The 23,002-nt window shown below is 41.4% G+C and overlaps 1 protein-coding gene across 2 annotated transcripts in view; it reads left to right on the top strand.

Annotated features, from left to right (window-relative positions):
- Positions 1-23,002, top strand: part of OXCT1 (3-oxoacid CoA-transferase 1) — a 133,806-nt gene that overhangs the window by 14,536 nt on the left and 96,268 nt on the right. Inside the window, exons 4-6 of one of the 2 annotated variants that reach the window (XM_026506888.4) lie at positions 13,328-13,463; positions 16,552-16,701; positions 21,074-21,180. In XM_026506888.4, the coding sequence (XP_026362673.1) occupies positions 13,328-13,463; positions 16,552-16,701; positions 21,074-21,180 (393 nt within the window). The remainder of the gene's footprint in view (positions 1-13,327; positions 13,464-16,551; positions 16,702-21,073; positions 21,181-23,002) is intronic. The other variant, XM_057312222.1, reaches the window with a different exon arrangement.

Below are 23,002 nucleotides of genomic sequence, written 5' to 3'. Positions count from 1 at the left end.
TTTTTAGAAGACTTTGACATACGAATTACAAGCCTGTAGGAACCAAAGTTTTACAGTTAACGATATATCAACCAATTAAATCAGAGGAGTAAGGGAAGAATAGATGTGTTATATTACTCATGCTCATTTCCTCATGACAAGATTATTTTTAGGTTACAATTCTTGAGGGTGGGAATTCAGACAACTGCAAGGACAGCCCGGCTTCCTTGCGGAAGCCTGTACTGTGCCTGTGGTTACGGTACTGTTACTAACATGTGGTATTATACTAGTCAGCTACACGAATTCTCTGAGGACCCAATGAGCAGTTTTTTACTCTAAATAAAATTCCTGGTTCTGCACCAGTGGTTTTAAACTGGTAGATAAAGGCGGGTAGCTCCTTTGCTGTGCCGTCTTTATTATTTGCTGAGGCAGCTGCCGCTCTGAAGGGCTCAGTGGAGAGCTGTAGGCCATCTTGTCTGATTATAAGCATTCCCCCAAGAGTTGATTATTTTGTCTGGGAAGAGCTAGCCACTTCCTGGGATGTGTACTTGAACTTCTCTGCTCAGCTCATGGAAGGGAGTGTTCACTTTTTCCACATAACTGTGTCATAAGTTAATGTGCTATTCAAATATAGCATGTTCTTTTCTTTTGATAGTCTTGATCTTATCAGAGTAAATATATACTATAACTGAGATTTAAGTATGCCTTAAATGAGAGGAAACAAGAGAAATACAGTTTGGTAAATGGTTACAAATTCATTTTTATTAGAGTTTTGTTTTGACAAGAATTTCCAGTTAATGAGATTTCAGAAAATGAAATTTCAGATTCAGAACGTGAAAAATATTTGTGGAACATTTAATGTTTTCCATGAAATGCTGTTTTGCTTTACACGAATGTATCTCTTTATTGAATTCTTGGCTTTAGACTTCTTTTACCTCTAAAATGTTTGAAACCTGAGTTTGTTGTACTATAAGAGAATGGTCAAATCTCTCTCTCCTTAGGTGTGCTAGGAAAGTGTTGGCTACTAAAGGCAAGCAGGATTCTCTCTTTGAAAGCCCATCAAAGTTACCTTTAATAGCAAAGAGCTGCAAGATGCCTTAATACGCATGTTTCTCTATTAGAAATGTATGTTTCTTATTTGCAAAAGATGACCTGTGTTTGTCTGCTCCTTTTATGCTGTAAGGGCTCTGCCTTTTTCATTTTGAGGCATAAACACTAACTCTGTGTCTGGTCAGGGGGTAGCCTGGGCTGAGTACCTTAAGCACTGCTTGGTTGCCAAGCCAGGTTGCTAGTCCAGAAAGAAAGCAAGAGCCAAATATACATAGTTTCCAGAGCCAAGATCAACAAATACAGAGAGGTCATCTCTGAACAGAGCCAAGTTCAAATGGGTAATGGGTTGAAAAGCCAAACAGATCCATGAAAGAGCGTGTAATGGGAAAAATCTCTGAAGTCAGTAAATTGGGCAAGTACATTCTGGTTTATCATATGGACCTGTATACTTGGAGGGAGGTTCAGGTATTTAAGACTACAGAAAGCAAATGGACTATATTCATTTTCACGGATTATTTCATTGTTACGACTTTATTTAGGCAGGGCTCCAGAGGATATATCGATGGTACTCTCATATTGGGTAACTGAAGAGAGTTTACCAAAGGGACTCTCTTTAAAGGAATGGTCAGGGTTGAGGGAAAGCAATATGTGTATTGAAGTACCCTGGAGTTAGTAACAGAGGAGCGCTGATACCGCCAGCCTTAGGCCTGAAGAATGAGGGCAGGGAGCTGCCAGGACCTGGAAGAAAGCTTTACGGAGAGGGCTGTCCAATGTGCTGCAGCTTGCCAGGAAGGGAATCAGGGTAATAGAAATCCTGACATCCTTCTCGCACCTGGTCAAAAGCCAGAGGGCAAGGGAATCAGTCTACACAGTCAGCCATCCCAACACAGGGCAAGCTGGAGAATGGTGAATGGATCTGGAGAGGCGAATAGAAAATATCCAGCATAAGGACTTGGTGATTTTCATTTTGAGCCAGCGAGGAGGGGGGTAGTGAAATCAAGTAATAAATTCATTCAACAAATGTTCCATTAATGTTTCTAGAGTAGCTTCTGTGTGTTGTGTAGGCTTTCAGGTGCTCAGGGATAAAATAGTGAACAAAACAGACCAAGTTCCCTGCCTTCGTGGACTTATGTGCCAGTATAAGGAGAGGCAGACAATAAATAGTAAAATAACAAATAAGTAAATTTTCCAATATGTTAGAAGGTTACAGTCTGTGGGAAAAACAAGAAAAAGAGCAAGGGAAGGGAACTGGGAACATGAAAATGGAGGGGCAGAGGTCAGTATAAAAAATAATAATAAATCATAAATGGGCAGAAGATATGAACAGACACTTTTCCAATGAAGACATACAAATGGCTAACAGACACATGAAAAAATGTTCAAAATCATTAGCCCTCAGGGAAATTCAAATCAAAACCACACTAAGATACCACCTTACGCCAGTTAGAATGGCAAAAATCAACAAGGCAGAAAACAGCAATTGCTGGAGAGGATGTGGAAAAAGGGGATCCCTCCTACATTGTTGGTGGGAATGCAGGTTGGTGCAGCCACTCTGGAAAACAGTGTGGAGGTCCCTTAAAAAGTTAAAAATTGAGGTACCCTATGACCCAGCCATTGCACTACTGGGTGTTTACCCCAAAGACACAGACGTAGTGAAGAGAAGGGCCATATGCACCCCAATGTTCATAGCAGCATTGTCCACAATAGCTAAATCGTGGAAGGAGCCGAGATGCCCTTCAACAGATAACTGGATTAAGAAGTTGTGGTCCATATATACAATGGAATATTACTCAGCTATCAGAAAGAACGAATTCTCAACATTTGCTGCAACATGGACGGCACTGGAGGAGATAATGCTAAGTGAAATAAGTCCAGCAGAGAAACAATTATCATATGATTTCTCTCATCTATGGAACATAAGAACTAGGAAGATAGGTAGGGGAAGAAAGGGATAAAGAAAGGGGGGTAATCAGAAGGGGGAGTGAAGCATGGGAGACTATGGACTCTGAGAAACAAACTGACGGCTTCAGAGGGGAGGGGGGTCGGGGAATGGAATAGGCCGGTGATGGGTAGTAAGGAGGGCACATATTGCATGGTGCACTGGGTGTTATACGCAACTAATGAATCATCGAACCTTGCATCAGAAACCAGGGATGTACTGTATGGTGACTAACATAATGTAATAAAAAAACATTATAAAAAAAAAAGAAAAAGAAAAAGTATACTCTTGAAAATACTTGTTTAGGCTTTAGTTTTCTTTTGAAACAGGCAAGAATAAATCATGTAGCTATCCCTTTTATATTCATGGTGAGTGGGAAATGTTCTCAGATTCAGTATTGGAAGGCTAGAACTATAAACAAGTTTAGCAAATGGTTGGCAGTTACCTGGACTACTTTGAGGTGTTCAGTGTGTCCGGACCTCCTGGTCTAGGTTAGAGGCTTGGAAGTGATACATCCTGGGAAGTAGGAGTCAGTTGAGCGGGGGTGGGCACTTGTGGACATGAGGAGTGTGAGGATGGAGAGCGAAGTAAAGGTGGGAGACAAGGAGGTTGTTAGGAGAAATGTCAGTGTTTTGTCCCACAGGGTACCATACTTACCCCTCCTTGGGTCAAACAAGGGGATGTCACTAGGGATTGTAGACTAATTTCCCACCAGTCCATTCTCCTGCTCTGTTCCATTGCCAAAGCCAGAATTCTGGAGTGGGTCTGTATCTACGTCAGGATGGGCAACAAACCTATGATTGATTTCCCCCCAAGTATCTCTTGATTTTCCCCCTTTTTCTTCACTCTTATTGGGGCTGCCTTAGTTCAGACTAATGTCATTGCTTACTTGGAGTATTTTAAGCCTCTTAACTGATCTCCCAGCCTTTTGTCACTCCTCCAATTAATTGTATACCCTGTTATTTTCTACTCAAAATTATTCACAGGGTCTCCCATATCCTTCAGGATGAAATCCTGATTTCATGGTATGGCTCATGTGACAGGTGACAAGCTGGCCTGCCTTCTACCTCTCTTGCTCACTTTTGCTTTCAGTCCATACTGCAGTCACACTCAGCACGGAGTCCGTCCCACCATTGTGTACCTTTGCAAAGCAGCCTACCTGCCTTTTTGGTTCATTGCTTCCACACCTCTACTCTGCTCTCAAAGACTTTTTTCTTCAAGTCTGTTCAGGTGTCATTTTCCATAAGCCTTTTCTGGACCTCTTTCTGCTCTCTGTCGGGCGACCTTCACTGTTCTCATCACACTTGATTCAGACCTCTCTTAGCACATCTCTCCCTCTGTTGTAATGATAGGTTTACATGTTTATCCCTTGATATCTCAGAGCTCCCCTGGCCCAGGACCTGACATGCTAGCCCTGGGGGGCAGTAAGAACTTAGTAGAGGACTGTGGGATGAGTGAACTGTGTAGATTACCTGAGCTCCATATGGGAGAGGCCATCAGAGCACTCAGGGGATTAGGAGGGAGAGATCATAAAAGAAGGCTTCTGTCTGGCTTTATCACTGTCCTCTGTCTTTAAAAAGAAGCTTCATCATAGCATAATATAGAGTAACACAGAAAAGCAATCATATCACAGGTGTGAAGTTTGAAGGATCTTTACAGGCTGCAGACCCATGTAACCGGCCCCCAGATTCTTTCAATGGAACATGACCAGTACCCCAGAAAGCCCCCCTCACACTCCTTCGAGCCACTGTTTTCCTTTCCCACCACTGAATTTAACTATTATCCTCACTTCTGATCTTATCCATTAGTCTTGTGTGACTTTGAGCTTCATATAAAAGGAATAGTTCAGTAAATACTCTTTTGTGGTTCTTTTGCTCAGTATTTTATCTCCACTGTTGCAGGGGTTGTAGCTGATTCCTTCTCACTGCAGTGGGGTAACCCGTTGTGTGCTGCCAGCTCAGTTTGTCTGCCCTGCTGTGCAGTCGTACCAGGGAGGCTCCAGTATTTGGCTATCAGGGACAGTGCTACTGTGAATATTGTCTTCTGGGGAGCATACGTATGTGTTCCTGTTGGATATAGACTGAGGTGGGGAATTGCTGACCTAGCGTTGGATCAGTTGACATTCTCCTCTTCATATAGGAGAGCACTGGGTGTTCCATGTTCTTGCCAACACTTCGTATTTCTTTCTTTCTCTCTCTCTTTTTTTTAAAGACTTTATTTGTGAGAGAGAGAGAGAGCACAATCAGGGGGAGTGGCAGGCAGAGGGAGATGCAGACCCCTGCTGAGCAGGGAGCCAGATGTGGGATTCGATCCCAGGACCCGGGATTATGACCTGAGCCGAAGGCAGATGCTTAACCAACTGAGCCACCCAGGCGCCCCATTCCTTCTTTTTTTTTTTTTTTAAGAGGAAAGACTTTGCATGTCTTTTTTTTTTTTTTTTTTTTAGATTTTATTTATTTGTTAGACAGAGATAGAGACAGCCAGCGAGAGAGGGAACACAAGCAGGGGGAGTGGGAGAGGAAGAAGCAGGCTCCTAGTGGAGGAGCCTGACGTGGGGCTCGATCCCATAATGCCGGGATCACGCCCTGAGCCGAAGGCAGACGCTTAACCGCTGTGCCGCCCAGGCGCCCCTCCCATTCCTTCTTTTTAATTTAGCTATTCTTTCGTGTTTACAGTGGTGTCTCTTTGTGGTTTTTACCATATTTCTTTTAAAAAGAGTCTTATAGCTTACGTTTAAGTATACTGCATTACCTTAGAAGGGTTTTCTTTATCTCATGGCTGGAGTAGTTTGGAAACTCTTGGAAGAGTGGAATTAAGTGACTAAAAATGGAAAAAGATTCATTCTGTTATTAATCTGTCACATTGCCTTTGCTTGAAATTCTAGGTGTTTTTTTTTTCTTTGAAAAAGAATAGAAATAAATAAGAAAGGCACAAACTTAGAGACCTTCACTTAATGAAAAAAGCCAACACTACATGCACCATTTCTAAGAATAAATTGAACTCTGATGTGTCAATGTAGGCTTATCCTTGATAACAAAATGTACCACTCTGGGGAGTGATGTTGAGAATAGGGTAGGCTATGGATGTGTAGGGTCAAGAGTATATGGAAAATCTCCATAGCTTCCTCTCAATGTTGTTGTAAGCCTAATGTGCTCTAAAAAAAATAAAGTCTTAAATGAAAAATATTAGAAAAGATAAATTGAACTCCAACTTCAATGGAGGTGTTAAACTATGTTATATGTAACTTAACAGATAATAGCATTATTCTTGCTGCCTAATATCTTTTCACTGCTTTGTGATTAATTTCCTGATTTTCTTAAATTGCTGTTAAAAATATTTACACATTTTTAAATCTTCTTCAGCTAAATATGATATAGGGGAAATGTTCATAGTTATTTATAATTTGGGTCCATATTTGAAGAGTATGCTGTTCTTCTCTAATTTAATTAATTAATTAGATTGTGTGCATGGTCTCATGAGTGGGGAGGGGGCAGAGGGAGAGAGAAAATCTTAAGCAGACTTCTCGCTGAGCACAGAGCCAGATGTGGGGCTCTATCTCATGGACCCTGAGACCATGACCGGAGCCGAAATCAAGAGTCAGTTGCTTAATCGACTGAGCCACCCGGGAGCCCCTGTTCTTCTCTCTCTCTCTTTTTTTAAATCATTTTTTATTATATTATGTTAGTCACCATACAGTACATCCCGGGTTTCCGATGTAAAGTTCGATGATTCGTTAGTTGCGTATAACACCCAGTGCACCATGCAATATGTGCCCTCCTTACTACCCATCACCGGTCTATCCCATTCCCCCACCCCCTCCCCTCTGAGGCCCTCAGTTTGTTTCTCATAGTCCATAGTCTCTCATGTTTCATTCCCCCTTCTGATTACTCCCCCTTTCTTTATCCCTTTCTTCCCCTACCGATCTTCCTAGTTCTTATGTTCCATAGATGAGAGAAACCATATGATAATTGTCTTTCTCTGCTGGACTTATTTCACTTAGCATTATCTCCTCCAGTGCCGTCCATGTTGCAGCAAATGTTGAGAATTCGTTCTTTCTGATAGCTGAGTAATATTCCATTGTATATATGGACCACAACTTCTTAATCCAGTTATCTGTTGAAGGGCATCTCGGCTCCTTCCACGATTTAGCTATTGTGGACAATGCTGCTATGAACATTGGGGTGCATATGGCCCTTCTCTTCACTACGTCTGTGTCTTTGGGGTAAACACCCAGTAGTGCAATGGCTGGGTCATAGGGTACCTCAATTTTTAACTTTTTAAGGGACCTCCACACTGTTTTCCAGAGTGGCTGCACCAACCTGCATTCCCACCAACAATGTAGGAGGGATCCCCTTTCTCCACATCCTCTCCAACAATTGTTGTTTCTTGCCTTGTCTATTTTTGCCATTCTAACTGGCGTAAGGTGGTATCTCAGTGTGGTTTTGATTTGAATTTCCCTGATGGCTAATGATTTTGAACATTTTTTCATGTGTCTGTTAGCCATTTGTATGTCTTCATTGGAAAAGTGTCTGTTCATATCTTCTGCCCATTTTTTGATTTGTTTATTTGTTTCTCGTGTATTGAGTTTGAGAAGTTCTTTGTAGATCTTGGATACCAGTCTTTTATCTGTAGTGTCATTTGCAAATATATTCTCCCATTCCGTGGGCTGCCTCTTAGTTTTTTTGACTGTCTACTTGGCTGTGCAGAAGCTTTTTATCTTGATGAAGTCCCATTTTATCTTTTGTTTCTCTTGCCTTTGGAGATGTGTCATGAAAAAGGTTGCTTTGGCCGATCTCATAGAGGTTGTTGCCTATGTTCTCCTCTAGAATTTTGATGGATTCCTGTCTCACATCAGGTCTTTCATCCATTTGGAGTTTATTTTTGTGTATGGTGTGAGAGAGTGGTCAAGTTTCACTCTTTTGCATGTAGCTGTCCAGTTTTCCCAGCACCATTTATTGAAGAGACTTTTTTCCACCCGATGTTTTTTCCTGCTTTATCAAATATTAGTTGCCCAAAGAGCCGAGGGTCCATTTCTGGGTTCTCTATTCTGTTCCATTGGTCTATGTGTTTGGTTTTGTGCCAGTACCATGCTGTCTTTGTGATCACAGCTTTGTAGTACAGCTTGAAATCCGGCATTGTGATGCCCCCAGCTTTGTTTTTCCTTTTCAACAGTTCCTTGGAGATTCGGGGCCTTTTCTGGTTCCATACAAATTTAAGGACTATTTGTTCCAGTTCTTTGAAAAATGTCCTCGGTATTTTGATCGGGATAGCACTGAAAGTGTAGATTGCTCTGGGTAGCATGGACATTTTAACTATGTTAATTCTTCCGATCCATGAGCATGGAATATTTTTCCATCTTTTTATGTCTTCCTCAATGTCTTTCAAGAGTGATTTATAGTTTCTAGAATATAGGTCCTTTACGTCTCTGGTTAAGTTAATTCCAAGGTAACGTATGGTTTTTGGTGCTATTGTAAATGGGATGGATTCCCTAATTTCTCTTTCTTCAGTCTCATTGTTCGTGTATAGAAATGCAACTGATTTCTGAGCATTGATTTTGTATCCCGCCACATTACTGAATTGCTCTATAACTTCTAATAGTTTGGGAGTGGGTTCTTTTGGGTTTTCCGTATAGAGTATCATGTCATCTGCGAAGAGAGACAGTTTGACTTCTTCTTTGCCTATTTGGATACCCTTTATCCCTTTTTGTTGTCTGATTACTGTTGCAAGGACTTCTAGTACTATGTTGAATAATAATGGCGAGAGTGGGTATCCTTGTCATGGTCCTGATCTTAAGGGAAAGGCTTCCAGCTTTTCCCCATTGAGAATAATATTTGCTGTAGGCTTTTCATAGATGGCTTTTATGAGATTGAGAAATGTACCCTCTATCCCTACACTCTGAAGGGTTTTAATCAGGAAAGGATGCTGTATTTTGTCAAATGCTTTTTCTGCATCAATTGAGAGGATCATATGGTTCCTGAGACTTTTCTTGTTGATATGATGTATCACGCTGATCAATTTGCGAATGTTGAACCATGCTTGCATCCCAGGGATGAATCCCACTTGATCGTGATGGATAATCCTTTTAATGTACTGTTGGATTCTATTAGCCAGGATTTTGTTGAGGATTTTGGCGTCCATATTCATTAGGGAAATCGGTGTGTAATTCTCCTTTTTGATGGGGTCTTTGCCTGGTTTGGGGATCAAGGTAATATTGGCCTCATAGAATGAGTTTAGTAGCCTTCCTTCTGTTTCTATTTTTTGAAATAGCTTTAGGAGAATAGGTATTATTTCTTCTTTGAATGTTTGGTAGAATTCCCCAGGAAAACCGTCCAGGCCTGGAGTTTTGTTATTTGGAAGATTGTTTATCATTGACTGAATCTCTTCATAATTAATTGGCCTGTTTAAGAAATCAATTTCATCCTGTTTCAGTCTTGGTAGTTTATAGGTTTCTGGGAAGGCCTCCATCTCTTCCAGACTGCTTAATTTATTGGCATATAGCTGTTGATAAAAGTTTCTAATAATCCTTCCAATTTCATTGGTGTTGGTCGTGACCTCTCCTTTTTCATTCATAATTTTATTAATTTGGGTCCTTTCTCTTTTCTTTTGGATAAGTCTTGCCAGTGGTCTGTCAATTATATTGATTCTCTCAAAGAACCAGCTTCTAGTCCTGTTGATCTGCTCTACTGTACTTCTGGTTTCTAATTCATTGATTTCTGCTCTAATCTTGGTCAACTGCTTCCTCGTGAGTGGATTAGGCCTGTCCCTCTGTTGCCATTCCAGCTTCTTGAGGTGAGAATATAAAAACCGCATTTTAGATTTTTCTGTTCTTTTGAGTGAGGTTTGAATGGCTATGTATTTCCCCCTTAGGACTGCCTTTGCAGTATCCCATAGGTTTTGGACCATTGTGTTTTCATTTTTGTTGGTCTCCATAAATTGTTTAAATTGATTTTTGATTTCCTGATTTATCGAGTCATTCCTAAGCAGGATGGTTCTTAGTCTCCAAGTGTTTGAGTTTCTTCCAGATTTTTCCTTGTGATTGAGTTCCAATTTCAGAGCGTTGTGGTCTGAGAATATGCAGGGGATAATTTCAGTCTTTTGGTATCAGCTGAGACCTGTTTTGTGTCCCAGAACATGGTCTATTCTTGAGAATGTTCCATGGGCATTAGAATAGAATGAGTATTCTTTGGTTCTGGGTGTAGTGTTCTATATATATATATATATACCTATGAGGTCCAACTCATTGAGTATGGCATTCAAAGCCTTTGATTCTTTACTTAGTTTTTGCCAGGGTGTTCTGTCTATTTCTGATAGTGGGGTGTGAGGTCCCCTACTATTAATGTATTTTTATCTATATGTCTCTTTATTCTGGTTAAGAGTTGGCTTGTATATCTTGCTGCTCCCCTGTTGGGGGCATATATATTTATAATTGTCATATCCACTTGTTGGATACTTCCTTTAAGAATAATATAGTGGCCTTCTGTGTCTCTAACTATAGTCTGTAGTTTAAAATCCAATCTATCTGATATGAGAACTGCTACCCCAGCTTTCTTTTGAGGTCCATTTGCGTGAAAGATGGTATTCCATCCCTTTACTGTCAGTCTGAATGTATCTTTGGGTTCAAAATGAGTCTTTTGTAGACAGCAAATGGATGGGTCATGTCTTTTTATCCAATCTGCAACCCTGTGGCGTTTATGGGAGCATTCAAGCCATTCACATTGAGACTGAATACTGAGAGATATGCTTTTAATGATGCCATGTTGCCAGTAAAGTCTTTGTTTGTATCAGTTGTGACTTTCTGTTCTGTATCATTCTTGGGGCCTTTTTACTTTTATAGAACCCCCTTAATATCTCCTGTAGGGCTGGTTTCATGGTTACGAAATTGGTTAATGACTGGTGATTCTGGAAGGTTTTTATTTCTCCATCAATTCTGAATGACAGCCTTGCTGGATAAAGGATCCTTGGCTGCCTGTTTTTCTCTGAAAGAGCTTTAAGAATGTCCCCCCAACTGTTTCTCTCATTCCAGGTCTGTGTAGACAGGTCTGACGTAATTCTGATACCTTTGCCTTGGTACATGAGAAATTTCTTTTCCCTGGCCACTTTCAATACTGTATCCTTGGATCTAATATTTGCGAAATGCACTATGACGTGACGTGGCATAGGTTTGTCGTGGTTGAGCTTGGGAGGGGTCCTCTCTGCCTCTTGGACACGAATGTTTGTTTCCCTCGCTAGATTAGGGAAGTTTTCAGCTACAGTTTGTTCAAATATCTCTTCTAGACCTCTGTTTTTCTCCACCCCTTCAGGGATGCCGATGATTCTGACATTGGATCGTTTCATTGAGTCAGTAATCTCCCGTAACATACATTCGTGGGCGTGGATTTTTTTAAGTCCAGCTTCTATTTTCGTTTTTTCTTCTACTAACCCATCCTCCAATTTGCTAATACGTTCCTCAGCCTCAGTGACCCTGGCCGTCAGAGCCTCTAGTTTTGACTGCATTTGGCTCATAGAATTTTTAATTTCTGCCAGAATCGCTCTCATTTCCGCCCTTAGAGATTCTATATTCTCATTAACATTTTCGTTAATACTTTTTTCAAGTCTACTCATCATCTTGACCATTGTTACTCTGAATTCCATTTCTGATAATTTGGTTATATCCATATCCATTAGTTCTGTGGCAGAGGCCACAGACTCATTGTCTTTTCTTTGCTGGGGGAGACTTCTCCTTCTCGTCATTCTGATGAGGAGAGTTTGTGGGGTTGTCCAGAGCCCAAATTATTGACCAGGACCCAGGCCGTGCGCCCTTGTTTTATAGGGATCTTAGGGATGTGGGCTTCTTCTTTAAAGATTTTATTTATTTATGTGGCAGAGAGACAACCAGCGAGAGAGGGAACACAAGCAGGGGAGTGGGAGAGGAAGAAGCAGGCTCCCAGTGGAGGAGCCCGATGAGGGACTCCTTTCCAGAACGCCGGGATCACGCCCTGAGCCGAAGACAGGTGCTTAATGACTGCGCCACCCAGGTGCCCCGGGATGTGGGCTTCTTGATTTTTCAGCCTGCCTTCTGGGGGAGGGGCCTGCCGCGCCGATACTCAGGCAACCCTGTTTGGGTAGAGTCTCCATGTCCCCTGCGAGGGGGATGGGGATGGGCACCCTGTGAGCCAGTATTTCCAGGCTTTTGTTCTCTGGCGGCTTTCCCTGGCAGTTTGCTGTGCCTCTTCTGAGAGTCAGAGCAGCAGTGGCCGAATCTCAGCCTCTGTCTCAGAACAGAGGGATTGCAGCCCATTCTCCACTGATGTTCTGGCCACTTTAACTCTGTTACTGTTGGTGCTGCTCAACCCTGCAGCGTCCCGGATGTGCGCTCCACACCCGGCGTCCCAGCCCTCACTTCCAGGGCCGGCGCGTCTCTGTCCTTTGTGTTTCTAGCACTGCCAGCTGCCCCCGCCTGCTCCCGGAGCTCCGGGTCTCAGTCTGTTTCCAGTGAGCACACCGGAGTTCCAGAGATCCATGAGAAGTCTGGTGGCATGTGCTCCCGGCTCACTGGCACGTGCTCAGTCTGTTTTCTCGAAGGTGCCAGTCTGCGAGACCGTCTGCTCCCCCGTGCAGGTGGCTACCGCTTCCCGGCGCCCGAACGCGGCAGCTCCCTCCCCCTTCTGTTTATCTTCTGATATCTGTGCGTGGTTTCCCGGCTCCCCGCTTCGTACCTCAATACTCAGCGCTGGAGATGTTCATTTGTAGAGATCCAGATGTATCTTCCTGCATCTCAGGCTGATTCCGTGGATGTTCAGGCTGGTCTGGTGCCTATCCAACTCAACTCAGGGGACCAGCTGAAAAAAGGGGTCCCCTACTCCTCCGCCATCTTAACCCCTCTGTCTTCTCTCTTTTAAATATGAGAATGCATGTTCACTTTTTAGGACAGAATGAATTTCTCTATTTGGAGCCAGTGCGGGTTAGGAGAGTGGCATTGCCTTTGCATTTACATAATGCCTTCAGAGCATGGGGCAAGACCCAGTCTGTCGGTCTTCTACCCTAGTATCACTTGGGAGCAGTGGAAAGAGTGAAAGGTGCAGGGCAGACTTGTAGGATTGGTGCAGGTTTGAATACTGGCTACGTCATTTCCTACCCAAGATATCTGTTGGCAGAAATCACTGAAAGGTTTTGAACTTTAGTTTCCTCAGCTGTAAAATAAGAAAAGAATAGCCACCCTGCAAGGCTCTTTGTGTGGTGGGAGACTTTGAAAGAATATGGGTTAAATTCCCAGTAGAGATGATTCTTTTAAATTAATAATACTTTGTATTTTCAGAAGTCAGGGATATTAGTTTTATCTGATGTTCCTTTGATAGCAAGTTGCTTGCATTTTTCTTCTAGGGTTGACAACTTTGGCCTGGGCCTTTTACTTCGATCCAAGCAGATAAAACGCATGGTCTCTTCATACGTGGGAGAAAATGCAGAATTTGAACGACAGTTCTTAAGTGGTGAATTAGAAGTAGAGTTGACACCTCAGGTAAGAAATTTCCCTGCTCCTCTTTTACAGTAGTAACTTAGTTTAAAATTTACCTTTTTCCCCTCTAGGAATTTTCTTTGGCAAGAGAGGTAAGGCAGAGAGGATGTGGTTTTGCCGGGCCGAGGGAATTTGTTTGTAGGTCACACCTGTTGATTGCTAGAAGACTAGTATCTTCTGTTGCTGTGCACCAAAAAGGGAGGTGTTTCTAGTAAAAAAAAATATCTAGGCTACAGGATAAATTTTTAAGTTTGGCACCATGGTATGTGGTGCCGGCAGCGTGCTGTAGGACTTGCTGAAATGCCTGGGGATTGTCCTGAGAGTGCGTTCCTATGAATCGGAGAATTAGAAATGTGTGAGTACCATGGTCTTGCTGAGACATCAGGAAAGTCAAGTCCCTGGAGCGTAAAACTGTCACACAGTAAGTGCTGGAATCCGAGCCCAGGTCTCCAGGGAATTGATGTTCCTTACCAAGCAAGTGATTACCGCAATTAAATCTAGCAAGTTTCCGTTCATTTCATACACTATGTCTTAACAGGCTAAAGAGTTTGTCGTAGAGGAAACTTTTTGAAGCCTTTTTGGTAAACAAAAGGAAACTCTTTGACGCTGTTTGGGTCTACAGATTATATGCGTTCGTCTTCTAATTTGGCATCGTCTGCCTTCATCACTGAAATTGAACCCACCACTCTGCTTTATTTTTGTCAACAGAATTATTACCACTTCACTAAATTGGTAGTAATGTGAAATAGCAACATTTTAAAAATCAATAATGAGCCCCCAGTGTATGCTTGTCTAGAGAGAGCATGCAAGGGAGAACTGTTCTCCCTGAGGCTTCCCAGCATGACTCACGTCACACCCGATCGCCCCACAGTCTTGGCACCTCTGCTTGTCATAAGCCTTGCACTGTGCCTGGTATTTATCTGGTTTTCATTTAAAGTTTTTTGAAAGTAACAAAAGGTATCCTTAGTCTACTCGTGCTGCTATAACAAAATACCACAGACTCGGTGGCTCGGACAAGAGGAAGTGATTTCTCGTTGTTCTGGCTACAGGGAGGATCAAGGTATAGGCTGATGTGATTCTTAGTGGAGGGGAGGAGGGGGAGGGAGAGAGAAAGAGGGTGCACACGTGCAAGGACTCTGGGATTTCTTATTATAAGGACACTAATCCTACTGGATCACAGCCCTACCCTTATGACCTCATTGAGCCTTAATGACTTCCATAAAGGCCCTGTCTCCAAGTAGAGTCACGTTGGGGGTTAGGACTTCAACATACGAATTTGGTGGGGGACACCATTCAGTCCGTTGCATAACTTTTCCTTTTCACATTGTAGATTGAGATACCTTTTCCTTTGGGTTGTGGAGCAAGGCCTTAAAAATTAACCTTTCAATTACTTCTGTTATCTTTTGCATTATCCCTTCTTTTGTCCGAGGGCATATACGTGGGAGTTCCTTAGTATTTCTTTTATATTCCTTCTTTAAGCTGAAAGAGGTCAGTGTCTCTCTCCCTGACTTAGTGGCAGGTAAATAAACATTGGCTCTGGCAACTTGTTTTGCAGCCTGTGAGCCAGAGAAGTGTTGATGAAGTGGTAGGGATTAGGGCTCCCTTTGAAGTTTGGATGTAGGGGGGTTGCAAAGAGCCTGTCTGTAGAAATTGTCCACTTTTAGGTCCTTGCCCACTTGGACAGAGAGCAGGAATAAAGTATTCAAGGAGGGTAGACATAAAAAATATTTTATAGTAGGGAGTGTTATTATGGTTGTTCTGATGATTTAATCTTGTGACTGTTATCAACTTAAAATACAGCACAAAATGGAGTTATCTGTCTAGTAGGTAGAATAGAGAAACTGTTACCTGGAAGATTGTCACTTATGCCTCAGATCCTGCCTTCCCCAGATTATCCCACCTACTTCAATGACTCTGTGTCTGAAGTCCCAACTTTTAGTTCCTGCTTTGAGTTTAGAATTTAAAGAACTCAGTCAAGGTAGAAAATTGTTTTCAGGTTGAGATAATTCTGATGTAATATTATTAATCCCTAAACTAGTTTTTACTACTGATTGACCAGGCAGTTATGTAGTATGAATATGATGTAGCTAGACTGTAACGATAGGTTTCAGGGTTAGGGTGGGTGTTCGGAAATATTCAGGGCCAGAGTTATTCCTCTATGGGGAAACTGGGTGGGAAAGCAGGTTTGAACCACTGGTACCTAGGAAGGGGACAAAGATGATCAAAAGAAGATACAAAGAAGCTTCGCATACAGTTGTTTCTACTCTGAGATAAAATTTGAAGTACTCTTAGCTTTTAAAAACCAAATTAACTGTATGTTGTACTCTGCCTAACTTTGGGTTTTTCCTTAGTTAGATAATGTAGATAAAATGCTTATAAGAGGGGCGCCTGGGTGGCACAGCGGTTAAGCGTCTGCCTTTGGCTCAGGGCGTGATCCCGGCATTATGGGATCGAGCCCCACATCAGGCTCCTCTGCTATGAGCCTGCTTCTTCCTCTCCCACTCCCCCTGCTTGTATTCCCTCTCTCGCTGGCTGTCTCTGTCTCTGTCGAATAAATAAATAAATAAAATCTTTAAAAAAAATGCTTATAAGAATATTTTAGAATAAACTCTAAGTAAAGGAACATAGTATTATTATATAATAATGGCATTGTTCTTCATGGTAAGCTTCAGGCTATCCTACATAGGGCACACAGTAAAACACAAAATTCAAATACTTTTTAAAAATATATGTAGTTAAAGTGACATACTTCAGGTTTGAAAATTGATTGTAAAATATTACAAATAGACTGATGGAGAATATGATGTCAGGAGAGCAGGGAGAGACCAGAAAGCTGAGAGCACGATGATACAAAGAAGCAGTTACATTTGAATGTGGATTAAGAATCGAGAGATTGTTGTCTAGAGGGGCAATACTTGTTTTCAATTAATCTAGCATATAGTGTTAGCAAAATACAGCGATATACAGTTCAAGGTACTGTTTAGAATGATAAACCTCTTGAGAGAGGAGCCGTGTCTGTAAATGTTTCTGTGTCCATATACAGAAGTGTGCTTAATGAACTTCTTATGGTGTGTTGGTTGCTCACTTGTAGGGCACGCTTGCAGAGCGAATTCGTGCAGGTGGGGCCGGAGTTCCTGCATTTTACACCAGCACCGGGTACGGGACCCTGGTGCAGCAAGGAGGGGCACCGATCAAATACAACAAAGATGGCAGCATTGCCATTGCCAGTAAGCCAAGAGAGGTAAGAAGTGCTCTCATCCAGTACCACTGGGATAGCTCTTTCAGTGTAGGATTCCAGGTGGACTCAGAGAGTAGGTAAGATAAATTCTGCTCTGTGTGAGAAGAGACACTGTCCTTCATTTACGGTGTATGCTAGGTAAAATTTCTAGCTAAAACTGAGCATCTGTCAATAATTAAAATCACATAGAGAAACCAGAGTAAATAAATGAGAAGAAAAGAAACAGTAATGTATATAAGATATGTGAGTCAAGATTAGTTTTGTGGTAGGTTTTAACAGATGTAGGAGCATTTGTAACTTCTGATCATGCTCATGTGGAAAAGAGAGTAGGTGTATGACATATATCGTATTAAACTTGTCATTCTCAAGCCTCTTCTGGATGTGGATGAAGGAGGAAAAAAAGCCAAGGACATCACAAGTTTGTCTACAGTTTTGAAAAGGAGGGGACAGTTGTAATTACATAATAAGATAGAGTGTTCATCCTCTCTCCTTTATCCTTTATTTTGTGCACTGGACATACTTGAGCTGACTGAATAATTTAGTTTTATTTAAAGTGCTGGATGGGATGGAGTGCCTTTATACTAGGTAACTTCACTCACATATTAGGAAAGAATAGGACTCTACATATAGATATTCGAGACACTCAGATTTGAGCCATTTGTAAAAATTTCACAGGCCAGTATTCCATTACTGCATTTTTAGTCCCTCTCCCTTCTCCCTGGCCATGTGGCTTGAGGGCGTTAACACAGGCTGCAGAAATGCTGAGCTTAGCTCTAAGGAAATGACAGCCTAGTAAATTGAGGGATCCCTTACCACACTTGCCTATAGCAATTTTAATAAAATTTTTTTTTTTTTTTTTTTTTTTTTTTTTGCTTATAGGGATGTTAGTTCTGCATCTCAGTGTTTTGAGAGAAGATAGAAGATAGAACATGCCCCTTGCTGTTCAGTGTTTGTCTCTAGCAGTGTCCTCCATCTGGAGCTTCGCCTTTCTGCTTAAAATGACCTATATTGACTCAAAGCTTTGATTAACATTTTTTAATATTCTATCTTACTTCTTTCTTTACTGCCTAATTAGGTTTAAAAAGTTTTTGACACAATAAGACAGGAGCTTAATTATTAAAATGGATCTTAGTGATACAGATAATGATGCCCAGAAAAATTGGGTTAATACTTTGAGAGTTTGCTAGAAGCTAGAGCATTAACTTGCCCTGGGAAAACACAGGATAGGCTGGAGTCTGTCCTGAATGCCTGGGTTCATTTTTACCTGGAGTCAGGTATACAAATCTCGTAGTTTTAAACTTTCATCTGAATTACCTCGGACAAATAATTTCTTGACAAATAATTGACAAATAATTTCTTGAAATGATTCCTGTTGGCTCTTTATTTCCCCTACTTATGGTAGGAAGAGGAGGTAAGTAAATTTCTTAATTCAGTGGTATTTGCCAGGTACTGGCCCAAGTGTGGTAGAAAAGGGGATGATCTAGACCAAGTCCCCCTGCTAGTGGAGGAACTGACAAGGAATGACTTAATAATGAAAGTGCCATGAAGAAAAATTGAGTAGCATAAGGGTAGAGAGAATGGTCACTGGCCAGGGAAGGGGTGTTCCAGATTGGGTCAGGGGAAGCCTCTCTGAGGAAGTGACAGTTGTTAGAGATTAGAATAAAACAGGAGAATGAGTGGGCAAAGATTATAGGGTTGTGCTCTGGTCAGAAGGAAGGGGAAGGACACGGTCCTGAGGCAGGCTAGCCCTATTTGTGAAACCACAGGGCTGTGAGACTGGAACAGAGTAAACGAGGCAGAGAATAGTAGGATGGGAGGCTGAAGGGAGGCATGAACCAGATCACATGATTTTGGGTTTTACTGAGTGGTGAGAGGACAGCACAGAGAGCTCAGACGTGGGAGAGTGATGTGATTGGAGTTACATTTTGGAAGAATCGCTGTGGCTGCCGGGTGGAGAGTTTTTTGGTAGGGTTCTAAGAGCAGAAGAAATGAGAGAGATTAAGAAGCTGTTGTATCGATCCAGGTGGGAGTGGCTGTGGTTTAGACTGAGGTGGTTAACAGTGGAGCTTATGGGAGATGGTTGGAATCAGGACATATGGTGCTAGCAGAGCCAGCAGGATTCACCAATGGATTGGTTATGGGGTGTGAGGAATGGCAAGAACCAAGCATGCTGCTTATTGAGATGGGCAAATATGGGGGGTAATCAAAGAGCCTTGCTTGGGCCTGGGTGCACTTGAGACGTCGTTTAGCTCCAACAGAAGTTGCTCAGTCTTCTCCAGTTAGGGGAGGGTTTAGAGCTGGGATAGGAGCTTTGGCGTCTTCAGCATACAGTATTTCAATCTGTGGGACTAGCTGAGTGTCTAGAGCTGGAGTACAGGTAGAGAAAATACCTCTTTTGCATCTGAAGGGTGGGAAGAGGAAAAGAAGCAGCAAAGAAGAATGGGGAAGTGTTTAGTAAGTGAAGAGATAACCAGGGGGAGTCTGGTAACTTGAAAGACAAGGGCAGTTTTACAAAGGAGGGAGTGATCAGTTGTGTCAGAGTGAGAAGAGGTGGGGTAACAGGACAGGGCATTGAGCATTGGATTTAGAAACATGGAGGTCATTGGTGACCTTAAAGAATGATTTTTCTGGAAGAGAGGATTTTTCTGGAACAGTAGAAATTTGGAGTGGATTCAAGAGAGGACTGAAAAAGAGGAAGTGGTGACCAGGAAGCACAACTCTTTCAAGTGAGTGTAAGAGCTAGTATGGCCAAACTCATCCCTTCCCTGGTTTAAAACTTTAGAATGGCTAGCATCAGCAGCTGCTGGTTTGTAGGCCCATCAGGAAATTATATAATTGGAATAGAGAAGAAAAGTCAATTTTTTCACATTGCCTTGGATTAGCATATATGTAGATTTGCATGTAGTTTTCTAGATCTGTATGCAACATAACTCATCTGTCATCATTGGTGTTTACAGTAATGACTTTGAACTACATAAAACTCTTTAAAAAGTGATGTATTGATGTACAGTTTATAAATATCTTTCATGTGATTTGTGTAAGTTTCACAGTAGTAAGACCCTCCTTCTTCAGTGATCCCCTGAATTCATTAATACTCTCTAGCAGGAAGGTGGGATAAGGGCTTTAAAGAAGCTGTTCTTTAAGAAGGGATTTCTGCTTTAAGCCATAAAGAAAAGTAAATGTACCGAACTTTGTCCTGCAGCTTTCTGTACTACGCGGGCAGTTTGTCCACTAGAGGGTGGTGTTTGATCGAGAATGGAGTTCTACCTTCCTACGGTTCCAGTCCTGTGTGGGATGGAATACAGCACGGATGTTCTTTTCTCTCTTCTTTGTTTCAATTCCCAGAGCTAAATCCCCAAGAAGAAAAAAAAGGAACGAAATGCCACAGCGTAGTTTTACTTTATGCTTCTTCTCCCTTCTCCCCACTCCATCTGTAGTGGAATTAAAAGGCAGGATACGGGGCGTCTGCCTTCGGCTCAGGGCGTGATCCCAGCGTTCTGGGATTGAGCCCCACATCAGGCTCCTCTGCTAGGAGCCTGCTTCTCCCTCTCCCACTCCCTCTGCTGTGTTCCCTCTGTCGCTGGCTGTCTCTGTCAGATAAATAAATAAATAAAATCTTTAAAAAAAAAAAAAAAAGACAGGACACATACAAAAATCAATAGCACTCCATTAGACCAGTAATGACAGAGAGGAGGTGTAATAGAAGAACATAGGATACACGTAGTAGCCTAAAAAACCACGAAGTACCTATGAGTAAACCTAAGAAACATATACAAAGCTTTTTTGGAGAAAAATCAAGAGCAGTTCGAAGAGGGAAAAGAAGACTTCGGAAAACATAGGCATATATTATGCTCACAGGTGGAAAGCTATGGCATGTCAGTTTTCTAGTTTCATCTGCAAATTCTAGGAATTCCAATTAAAATTTCAACAGATGGTTATAGATTAATTAGAGATGAATGGATTTTTATAACTATGTACGAAATACATTGGCCATTTTATGCAGCTTATGTAGTTTTGTCCCCCCCCCACCCCGGGGTGGAGGGAAAGATGGGCTGTTTTTCATGTTCTATATATATAACTTATGCACACAAATAATAAAAAGAGTGCTAACATACAGTCTATGCCTTAAGCATATGGAACTTTCAGTTCCTCAAGTTTGCCAAACTCTCTCTTGCTGCTGAGTCTTTGCACATGCTGTTCCCTCGCTTCCCCCTCCAACACTTTGACTAAATCCTAGTTTCCTACCACTACTCACCCTTGAGATGTCCGTTTAGATTGTTCTCCCTCTGAGACACCTTCCTCGACCAGGCTTGTATCCTTATTCTCTGCTCCTATCAGAGCACATACCTGACAGTGCCCTCTTTGTCTCCTGCAGGTGAGGGAGTTTAACGGTCAGCATTTTATTTTGGAGGAAGCAATTACAGGAGATTTTGCTTTGGTGAAAGCCTGGAAGGCAGACCAAGCAGGAAACGTGATTTTCAGGTAGTATGATAGTTTTTTAAAAAAATATTAGTGAAGTGCATGTCAGCAACTTTACATTTCCTAAATCATGATTACAAAATGGATATCTTGATGTGTTTGGTGTTTAAAAATTCATTTAAAAAGTGGCTTACAGTCCAACAAGCCCACAGTTCTGTGTGTGTATATGTGTGCAAGGCTGCTGCTGTGGGGTCTTGCTGATGTGGTGTACTCGGGGGAATCTGTTCTGATTGGGTGGTGCTCACAGCGTGCCACTTGGTAGCTATTTTGAATCCATATACCCTTGTATATAGTCATATACAAACTTTTTCCATGTGTATTTTAGTTGGCAGGACAAGTTACAATGTTGAGACATACTTAGCAAATGTGAGAAAAGCACACAATTATATTTAATTTTTATATTGTTATTAATATCCATTGTCTTAAAATGCCCAAATTATTTTGGTATTCTGGAAAGAGCTTGCTAACAACCACTTAGGTCAGTTCTTTTCCAGTCCTGTTGGTGTCTGCTAGGAAATACTTACGTAGGTTCTGTCTGAAAAGTTGATTATCTTGATAATGCTAAACTTTCATTCTTGTTATTTGGATAGCCACAGATACTAAGCGAAAGCCGTAACAGATTTCAAAATCTTTTGATTACCCTGAGCATACTAAATACCAAGTATTTAGTATCTTGGATTTATACATTATATGGTTGTTTTGAAAATTGTACCATTTTTGAATATATACATACACGTCTTTAAATCTGTTAGGTTACAGAAATAGTTTTCTTTCTTGTAATATGGTCACTTACTGTTTTAGTAATAATTTTTATCTTTACCAAATGCACCTTTGGTGAGATCACAGTTAAATTCTCAGTGACTATCCTCATGTTGTTTTTGTTCATTTTTGAAGATCTTATATGATATTAATGCTAGATTTGATTTCTTTAATTCAACCAGTTTTTGATTGTACCTGATCTTGGCAGTTACACATTTTGCACCATGTCTACCTTATCTGACATCTTGGTATAATGTTTGCAAAGTTGAGTTGCATTTTAAAAAAGATTAATGGAATTGTATAGACGCAAATGGAAATGAATTATTTAAACTATTTCCATGAGTTTATCGTGTGTTTCATTGCCTCGCTGTAATATCTAAAGACTTGCACAAGGGCTGTTCTCAGCATTGACTTATGCCTGCGGTTATTGATGGGGATGAGACTGCTCTTCAGCAATGGTCAAGTGACTTAGATCCTTAGGATCCTGACTTCTAGGATGACCTTCACTGTTAGTGGGACAACTGGTAAAAGGTCTATCTAGGCCCTTGTTAGGACAGCCCTGCACACATTTGCCTTTGGCCATGCTGCCCTTGGAGTTTTCGATGATGGACATGCTGGACGTCTGGTGGAATCCAGCTTATCAACTTGGGAAAGTACCCAAGGACTTCCCTCTCAGGGACACACCTGTCTTTATATTTATCCTTGAATCTAAGCGAGATAAACGGTGGTGGCCTAAAAGCGCTAGTAAATGAGAGATGTAACCCATTTCCCTTTATCAAATAAGGGTTTTTTTAAATCAACTTACACCCTCAGAAACAAAAAAATATATTAAAATTTTTATGGATGGTGGTGATGCATTAATTTAAGAACTTGAGTGCAAAACCATCAGCAAAATTGGCACTTTCTGGAAATTTTTACACCTCGGGGTCTAATGTGCTGTACTTCAAAAAATTTCATTAGAAATTGGTCCCCTGGAATGATCTTTATAGATGAATCACACATTACCAATGAATGTTTCATTTTATTTCAGCGATAGGTCTTTCTTCAATAGAGAATATAATTACTA

Source organism: Ursus arctos, unplaced genomic scaffold (assembly GCF_023065955.2).
Source record: "Ursus arctos isolate Adak ecotype North America unplaced genomic scaffold, UrsArc2.0 scaffold_15, whole genome shotgun sequence".
NCBI lineage: Eukaryota > Metazoa > Chordata > Mammalia > Carnivora > Ursidae > Ursus > Ursus arctos.
The sequence above is the reverse complement of the archived record's forward strand: the minus strand, read 5'-3'. Positions and strand labels throughout refer to the sequence as shown.